This window comes from Salvelinus namaycush, unplaced genomic scaffold (genome assembly GCF_016432855.1).
Source record: "Salvelinus namaycush isolate Seneca unplaced genomic scaffold, SaNama_1.0 Scaffold3853, whole genome shotgun sequence".
NCBI lineage: Eukaryota > Metazoa > Chordata > Actinopteri > Salmoniformes > Salmonidae > Salvelinus > Salvelinus namaycush.
The window spans coordinates 1-10,000 of record NW_024060845.1 but is presented as its reverse complement, the minus strand read 5'-3'; the positions used below and the strand labels follow the sequence as shown (position 1 = coordinate 10,000).

The following is a 10,000-nucleotide window of genomic DNA, read 5'->3' as shown; positions in this document are numbered from 1 at the left end:
GCTACTCTACACAACCTGTATAACATTCTATATGGCTACTCTACACAACCTGTATAACATTCTATATGGCTACTCTACACAACCTGTATAACATTCTATATGGCTACTCTACACAACCTGTATAACATTCTATATGGCTACTCTACACAACCTGTATAACATTCTATATGGCTACTCTACACAACCTGTATAACATTCTATATGACTACTCTACACAACCTGTATAACATTCTATATGGCTACTCTACACAACCTGTATAACATTCTATATGGCTACTCTACACAACCTGTATAACATTCTATATGACTACTCTACACAACCTGTATAACATTCTATATGGCTACTCTACACAACCTGTATAACATTCTATATGGCTACTCTACACAACCTGTATAACATTCTATATGGCTACTCTACACAACCTGTATAACATTCTATATGGCTACTCTACACAACCTGTATAACATTCTATATGGCTACTCTACACAACCTGTATAACATTCTATATGGCTACTCTACACAACCTGTATAACATTCTATATGGCTACTCTACACAACCTGTATAACATTCTATATGGCTACTCTACACAACCTGTATAACATTCTATATGGCTACTCTACACAACCTGTATAACATTCTATATGGCTACTCTACACAACCTGTATAACATTCTATATGGCTACTCTACACAACCTGTATAACATTCTATATGGCTACTCTACACAACCTGTATAACATTCTATATGGCTACTCTACACAACCTGTATAACATTCTATATGGCTACTCTACACAACCTGTATAACATTCTATATGGCTACTCTACACAACCTGTATAACATTCTATATGGCTACTCTACACAACCTGTATAACATTCTATATGGCTACTCTACACAACCTGTATAACATTCTATATGGCTACTCTACACAACCTGTATAACATTCTATATGGCTACTCTACACAACCTGTATAACATTCTATATGGCTACTCTACACAACCTGTATAACATTCTATATGGCTACTCTACACAACCTGTATAACATTCTATATGGCTACTCTACACAACCTGTATAACATTCTATATGGCTACTCTACACAACCTGTATAACATTCTATATGGCTACTCTACACAACCTGTATAACATTCTATATGGCTACTCTACACAACCTGTATAACATTCTATATGGCTACTCTACACAACCTGTATAACATTCTATATGGCTACTCTACACAACCTGTATAACATTCTATATGGCTACTCTACACAACCTGTATAACATTCTATATGGCTACTCTACACAACCTGTATAACATTCTATATGGCTACTCTACACAACCTGTATAACATTCTATATGGCTACTCTACACAACCTGTATAACATTCTATATGGCTACTCTACACAACCTGTATAACATTCTATATGGCTACTCTACACAACCTGTATAACATTCTATATGGCTACTCTACACAACCTGTATAACATTCTATATGGCTACTCTACACAACCTGTATAACATTCTATATGGCTACTCTACACAACCTGTGTATCTCTGACGGTCAACATTCAACCGCTAGACGGTTATCAACCATGGAGACTTTTCCTCATTCCATTCATGTTATCACATCCAAATATATCCATAGATTTACTCTGCCAGTCAGACAGTCACTGCCAACATCATGGCCATCCTGACAATGACATTAGACACGTCCATATCCACAGGGCTATCACTTAGTATTCCACTCAGAAGTCAGCATCATGACCACTGCACTTCCATATGCACAGGGCTATCACTTAGTATTCCACTCAGAAGTCAGCATCATGACCACTGCACCCCCATATGCACTCAAAATACCAGTCAGAGCACGGCTAAAATGGCACCCTAATCCCTATGTAGTGCACTACTTTTGACTACTTTAGTGTGCCATTTGTAACACATACCGTAGACATGCAATATGCCGGTCAGGCTCGTCATCGTCATCATTCCCAACATATAACACTCAGATCCAATTTGGTCTGAGCCCCGTAACGGACGAGGCGGGCGGCCGCATTACACAACCAGCCGGAATTCATTACACGTCAAGTGAAACATCCAATTTAGACACTTGAAGGCCACCGTGAAGTCATTAATATGGTTTCAATTTCTAATGAATCTCCTCTCTCTCTCTCTCTCTCTCTCTCCCTCTCTCTCTCTCTCTCTCTCTCTCTGTCTCTCTCTCTCTCTCTCTCTCTCTCTCTCTCTCTCTCTCTCTCTCTCTCTCTCTCTCTCTCTCTCTCTCTCTCTCTCTCTCTCTCTCTCTCTCTCTCTCTCTCTCTCTCTCTCTCTCTCTCTCTCTCTCTCTCTCTCTCTCTCTCTCTCTCTCTGTCTTTCTCTCTCTCTCTCTCTGTCTCTCTATGTCTCTCTCTCCATCTCTCCCCTCTGTCTCTCTCTCTCTATCTCTCCCCTCTGTCTCTCTCCCTCTCCATCTCTCCCCTCTGTCTCTCTCTCTCTCTCTCTCCATCTCTCCCCTCTGTCTCTCTCTCCATCTCTCCCCTCTGTCTCTCTCTCTCTCTCTCCATCTCTCCCCTCTGTCTCCCTCTCCATCTCTCCCCTCTGTCTCCCTCTCCATCTCTCCCCTCTGTCTCCCTCTCTCTCTCTCTCCCTCTCCATCTCTCCCCTCTGTCTCTCTCTCCATCTCTCCCCTCTGTCCCCCTCATGTATCTCCCTCCCTCCCTCTTTCCCTCCCGCCCTCCAGTTCTGCGTTCCAAGAAGCGGACATCGTGAGTTCTAAAGACAGCGGTCACGGGGACAGCGAGCAGGGAGACAGTGATCACGACGCCACCAACCGGGGTCATGCCGGTGAGTCCTGCCATAATTACCCCGGCTAAAGATCTCCGTAATGGGGGAGGATAATGCCCGAGTCTCAGTGCTTCGGTGGTGATGCAGAACGGTGATTTTTAATTTCCTTAATTTGAGCGCAGCAGCGGAGTCTGCCGGCCGCTGGTGGGAAAGCCTGAATATAAATCAGAGACAAGGTGTTGATTATGTTTCACACCGGATGTTACCGGGCGGATGAGAGGAAGATACTGTGGATTATTTACCCTCCTTCTCTGTCCTCTCTCATTCTCTCTCTCTCTCTCTCTCTCTCTCTCTCTCTCTCTCTCTCTCTCTCTCTTTCTCTCTCTCTCTCTCTGTGTGTTTTCTCCCCCTTTCTCTCTCCCTGTCCCACGTGGTGCTGAAAGAACAGCACATTGAAAGGGGAGAGTTGTAGTTAATGTTGGTGTGTTTTTTGCAAATCAACGAGGCAGCAGGTGAATGAAATAAATCATTATTCTGCATCATCCTAATCAGATGTCAAGTTGCTGTCTGTTTGTTGTGTTGTTTGTTGTGTTGTTTGCTGTCTGTTTGTTGTGTTGTTTGGGTGGCAACGTGGCGAGAGCAAAGGCCTTTGTTTCTAGTAAGTTGATATGATGACAGGATTGGCTTGGTATGGTCTTCATGATGGCAATGGCCCAACCCCAAAACGATTGGATAACTGCAGCACCTCATTTCTACACACACACACACACACACACACACACACACACACACACACACACACACACACACACACACACACACACACACACACACACACACACACACACACACACACACACACCCACACACACACACACACACACACACACACACACACACACACACACACACAGGACCAAGTTACAGGCAGTGGATTGTGTCCAGTTATCCATGGTTTATATTGGCCGATATTCTGTTGTATTTCTGTTCTGGACATCTATTTGATTTCCACCTGTTTATTGATTAAAGTGGAGCCAGACAACGCCAGGACAGTATCACAATCCAATTTGGAATTGATTTGACCTTTACTTGACCTTTACTTTAACGTTACCGTAACACAAACGTCTAGACAATCTGGCTGCCAAATATCATGTCAATGTGGCGTTGGAATACAGAATGGAATATGGGTCGTGCCGTGCGTAGGTTATCAGATGGCTTGGACGGGCCTCAGTACGTGTGTAGGTTATCAGATGGCTTGGACGGGCCTCAGTACGTGTGTAGGTTATCAGATGGCTTGGACGGGCCTCAGGACGTGTGTAGGTTATCAGATGGCTTGGACGGGCCTCAGGACGTGTGTAGGTTATCAGATGGCTTGGACGGGCCTCAGGACGTGTGTAGGTTATCAGATGGCTTGGACGGGCCTCAGGACGTGTGTAGGTTATCAGATGGCTTGGACGGGCCTCAGGACGTGTGTAGGTTATCAGATGGCTTGGACGGGCCTCAGGACGTGTGTAGGTTATCAGATGGCTTGGACGGGCCTCAGTACGTGTGTAGGTTATCAGATGGCTTGGACGGGCCTCAGGACGTGTGTAGGTTATCAGATGGCTTGGACGGGCCTCAGGACGTGTAGGTTATCAGATGGTAGGTTATCAGATGGCTTGGACGGGCCTCAGGACGTGTGTAGGTTATCAGATGGCTTGGACGGGCCTCAGTACGTGTGTAGGTTATCAGATGGCTTGGACGGGCCTCAGGACGTGTGTAGGTTATCAGATGGCTTGGACGGGCCTCAGGACGTGTGTAGGTTATCAGATGGCTTGGACGGGCCTCAGGACGTGTGTAGGTTATCAGATGGCTTGGACGGGCCTCAGGACGTGTGTAGGTTATCAGATGGCTTGGACGGGCCTCAGTACGTGTGTAGGTTATCAGATGGCTTGGACGGGCCTCAGGACGTGTGTAGGTTATCAGATGGCTTGGACGGGCCTCAGGACGTGTGTAGGTTATCAGATGGCTTGGACGGGCCTCAGGACGTGTGTAGGTTATCAGATGGCTTGGACGGGCCTCAGGACGTGTGTAGGTTATCAGATGGCTTGGACGGGCCTCAGGACGTGTGTAGGTTATCAGATGGCTTGGACGGGCCTCAGGACGTGTGTAGGTTATCAGATGGCTTGGACGGGCCTCAGGACGTGTGTAGGTTATCAGATGGCTTGGACGGGCCTCAGGACGTGTGTAGGTTATCAGATGGCTTGGACGGGCCTCAGGACGTGTGTAGGTTATCAGATGGCTTGGACGGGCCTCAGTACGTGTGTAGGTTATCAGATGGCTTGGACGGGCCTCAGTACGTGCGTAGGTTATCAGATGGCTTGGACGGGCCTCAGTACGTGCGTAGGTTATCAGATGGCTTGGACGGGCCTCAGTACGTGCGTAGGTTATCAGATGGCTTGGACGGGCCTCAGTACGTGCGTAGGTTATCAGATGGCTTGGACGGGCCTCAGTACGTGCGTAGGTTATCAGATGGCTTGGACGGGCCTCAGTACGTGCGTAGGTTATCAGATGGCTTGGACGGGCCTCAGTACGTGCGTAGGTTATCAGATGGCTTGGACGGGCCTCAGTACGTGCGTTGGTTATCAGATGGCTTGGACGGGCCTCAGTACGTGCGTAGGTTATCAGATGGCTTGGACGGGCCTCAGTACGTGTGTAGGTTATCAGATGGCTTGGACGGGCCTCAGTACGTGCGTAGGTTATCAGATGGCTTGGACGGGCCTCAGTACGTGCGTAGGTTATCAGATGGCTTGGACGGGCCTCAGTACGTGCGTAGGTGATCAGATGGCTTGGACGGGCCTCAGTACGTGTGTGTGTGGCTGATCGTTTGTTCCTCAGTTCTATTTTAGATGGTAACAGCTTAGTTCTCAATAGGAGGGCCTCGACACCCTTCTTTTTTGAAAGGAGAGGCACTTGTTTTTCACAAGCTCTTGTAGTAGCAGGTGTTTGTGTGTCTCTCTCTCTGTGTGTGTGTGTGTGTGTGTGTGTGTGTGTGTGTGTGTGTGTGTGTGTGTGTGTGTGTGTGTGTGTGTGTGTGTGTGTGTGTGTGTGTGTGTGTGTGAGGCAGAAAAGGTGGTAATGTTTGTAGTGAATGAGAATACCACAGGGAGGTTTAAAGGATGTTATATTTAGAGAGAGTGAAAGAGAGAGAGATGTAATCTTTATTTAAATATTTGCACATCATTGCAACACTGTATATATACATATTATGATATTTGAAATGTCTTTATTCTTTTGGAACTTTTACAAGTGTGATGTTTACCGTACATTTGTAGTGTTTAGTATCTACTTCATTTGCTTTGGAAATGTAAACATGTTTCCCATGCCAATAAAGCCCTTGAATTGAAAGAGAGAGAGTGCGAGAGAGGAGAGAGGAGAGAGAAGAGAGGAGAGAGAAGAGAAGAGAGAGAGAGAGAGAGAGAGAGAGAGAGAGAGAGAGAGAGACAGACAGACAGACAGACAGACAGACAGACAGACAGACAGACAGACAGACAGACAGACAGACAGACAGACAGACAGACAGACAGACAGACAGACAGACAGACAGACAGACAGAGATTAAAGGTAAAATGTTAAAACATAATAAAGAAGAAGAAGTAGTAGGAAAATGTTGTCCAGCTTCCAGACTACTGTAGGGATGTTGTCCAGCTTCCAGACTACTGTAGAGATGTTGTCCAGCTTCCAGACTACTGTAGGGATGTTGTCTAGCTTCCAGACTACTGTAGGGATGTTGTCCAGCTTCCAGACTACTGTAGGGATGTTGTCCAGCTTCCAGACTACTGTAGGGATGTTGTCCAGCTTCCAGACTACTGTAGGGATGTTGTCCAGCTTCCAGACTACTGTAGGGATGTTGTCCAGCTTCCAGACTACGGTAGGGATGTTGTCCAGCTTCCAGACTACTGTATGGATGTTTTCCAGCTTCCAGACTACTGTAGGGATGTTGTCCAGCTTCCAGACTACTGGAGGGATGTTGTCCAGTTTCAAGACTACTGTAGGAATGTTGTCCAGCTTCCAGACTACTGTAGGGATGTTGTCCAGCTTCCAGACTACTGTAGGGATGTTGTCCAGCTTCCAGACTACTGTAGGGATGTTGTCTAGCTTCCAGACTACTGTAGGGATGTTGTCCAGCTTCCAAACTACTGTAGGGATGCTGTCCAGCTTCCATACTACTGTAGGGATGTTGTCCGGCTTCCAGACTACTGTAGGGATGTTGTCCAGCTTCCAAACTACTGTATGGATGTTTTCCAGCTTCCAGACTATTGTAGGGATGTTGTCCGGCTTCCAGACTACTGTAGGGATGTTGTCCAGCTTCCAGACTACTGTAGGGATGTTGTCCAGCTTCCAGACTACTGTAGGGATGTTGTCTAGCTTCCAGACTACTGTAGGGATGTTGTCCAGCTTCCAGACTACTGTAGGGATGTTGTCCAGCTTCCAGACTACTGTAGGGATGTTGTCCAGCTTCCAGACTACTGTAGGGATGTTGTCCAGCTTCCAGACTACTCTAGGGATGTTGTCCAGCTTCCAGACTGTAGGGATGTAAGTGGTCTCTGATACCTGGTTGGTTGTATGTGATATTAGTGCTTCTACCTTGCTCTCAGGTGGGATGTGTTTATATCAAGTATTTTCAGAGCGTGGGTCTATGTGGGTGTATGTGGGTCTATGTGGGTGTATGTGGGTGCATGTGTGCTGCTGTGTGTGTTTGTGCATGCTCATGCATGTGTGCTGCTATGTGTGTTTGTGCATGCTCGTGCATGTGTGTGTGTCTGTGTGTCCGTAAGAAGGTCTCATCTTTCATTCTGTCTCTTGAACACGCTAGCTCTCTGTAACACTCCACTGATCACTAATTCATTTCCGGAGGAACCTTTGCATAGCAATTATCAAACCAAGGTTAGGCCTGTAGCACCTCCACCTATAACGCTGCAGTCAAGCTGCCATCCTGGGGACACAACACCTTCCACACACCTATGGATATATAAGCAACGGTCGCCATTTTGGATCAGAATACACTACAGTACCATCACTTAATGTGGTAAAGCATTGTATTCACCTGATTGTACAACCCCTAACTTAACCTACCCATTTTAAAACAATTATGTTGACTCTTTTAAAATTCAAGTGGCACTATTAGTTGGAATAGCTTCCATTGACTTTACTTGTAGCTAATATCTTGTTTTATAAGTACTTATTTTGACTTTGAGTTGGAATTCCACCATGCATCAACTGATAACCCCCAACCTCACTCCAAGCAAACCTATTTTAAAGTCATGATTTGAATTAGGTGAACGTTTTTCTCATTAGTTGGGACGTTGTCACCCTAATCAGAGCTGACAGGGTAGATCATGAGGAAAACAAGATGAGCCGTTGAGATTGACAGAATGAAGGATAAAAGAGAGAGGGAGATGGACAGAATGAAGGATAAAAGAGAGAGGGAGATGGGCAGAATGAAGGATAAAAGAGAGAGGGAGATGGACAGAATGAAGGATAAAAGAGAGGGGGAGATGGACAGAATGAAGGATAAAAGAGAGAGGGAGATGGACAGAATGAAGGATAAAAGAGAGAGGGAGATGGACAGAATGAAGGATAAAAGAGAGAGGGAGATAGACAGAATGAAGGATAAAAGAGAGAGGGAGATGGACAGAATGAAGGATAAAAGAGAGAGGGAGACGGACAGAATGAAGGATAAAAGAGAAAGGGAGATGGACAGACTGAAGGATAAAAGAGAGAGGGAGATGGACAGAATGAAGGATAAGAAAGAGAGATGGAGAGACAGAATGAAGGATAAAAGAGAGATGGAGAGACAGATGAAATATTAATAGGAGATGGAAGAGAAAGAGAAGAGAAGACCTGAGAGATGAGCTATGAGGTATCTGGTCCCAAACAGCTCACTATTCCCTACATTGTGCACTACTTTTGACCGGAGGCCATAAGGTGACCCATCTGGCACTGGTCAAAAGTAGTGCCCTATATAGGGAATAAGGGAGGGGTTTGGGATGCGTGCCAGGGCTTTTTATAACAATCATTATCTTGACGTTTGTGTTGTCGTGAACAACAGGCGTGACAAATTACTGAATTAAATATCCACAGCGACTGCATTAGATTGGTGATTAAGAATTAGTGACGCCTGCCGAGTAGACTTAAGTGTGTGTATGTGTGTGTGTCGAGTCAGATTGTGTGTGTGTGTGTATGTGTGTGTGTGTTGTTAGTCTCGTCTGAGGTGAGCTGTGAGTAGAATTGAACACGGTCTGTTTTAAAACTGTGGCAGCTATATGACCAAATGACCCTGATACAGGAAGAGTTGTTCACTTGTCTAGAGTCCTAGAGCACATATCATTACGTCTGGAGACATGTGTTATTGAATGATCTTATCGTAACACTAACGTCAGCAGGAAGGTTATTCACAAATGGCTTATCAATGATCACTTATTACTAGAGCTAATTATTTAAAAAAATGTAAGCAAATGGTTGCCAACCCTGATTCAGAGCTGAAGTACCATGGTCCCCCCCCCCCCCCTCCCCGTCCCCCCTCCCTCCTCAGTCGTTCTATTAAACAGCTTTGACTGAGCCACTACAGCCAGGTCAGCTATTACTTCAAACAACTCTGAAGGAGGGAAGAGGAGGAGGCGGGGTGGAAGAAGATATGTATTTTTAAAGTACTCAGTATAACAGGGTCTGGATGGCTGCGTCTGAAATAGCTCCCTATTCCCTACATAGTGCACTACAGGACCCTATGGGCCCTGGTCTAAAATAGTGCACTGCTCAAGGAACGGTGTGCCGTTTGGGATGTAGTGAAGGTATTTTGCCGTCAGCCAAGACCGAAACGAGCCAATAACACATCTTCACCTCTCTCCAGTTCCCTGTGAGAGGGACTAGTCTACCGACTCGCTAGCAACGTACATAGCAACAACAACCGCCGCTGGGTACAAGCCAAAAGTGAACAGCGTCAGCAACGGACATTTTGACGATATAACGTGTGACTGCTGTAAATGAGAATGAGACATCACCAACACATGGCATGTTCTATCTGCTCCATAGCTTTATAGTTGCCATATGTTGCTAGCTATGGGGTCACACTTGTTTTATCTGCTCCATAGCTTTATGGTTGCCATATGTTGCTAGCTATGGGGTCACATGTTCTATCTGCTCCATAGCTTTATGGTTGCCATACGTTGCTAGCTATGG

At 45.7% G+C, this 10,000-nt stretch overlaps 1 protein-coding gene across 1 annotated transcript in view; it reads left to right on the top strand.

Annotated features, from left to right (window-relative positions):
* LOC120040850 (protocadherin-10-like) overlaps positions 1-2,871 on the top strand; it is an 11,208-nt gene extending 8,337 nt beyond the window's left edge. Inside the window, exon 3 of the mRNA XM_038985850.1 lies at positions 2,739-2,871. Within this exon, the coding sequence (XP_038841778.1) occupies positions 2,739-2,871 (133 nt within the window). The remainder of the gene's footprint in view (positions 1-2,738) is intronic.
* Positions 2,872-10,000: the final 7,129 nt, after the last annotated feature.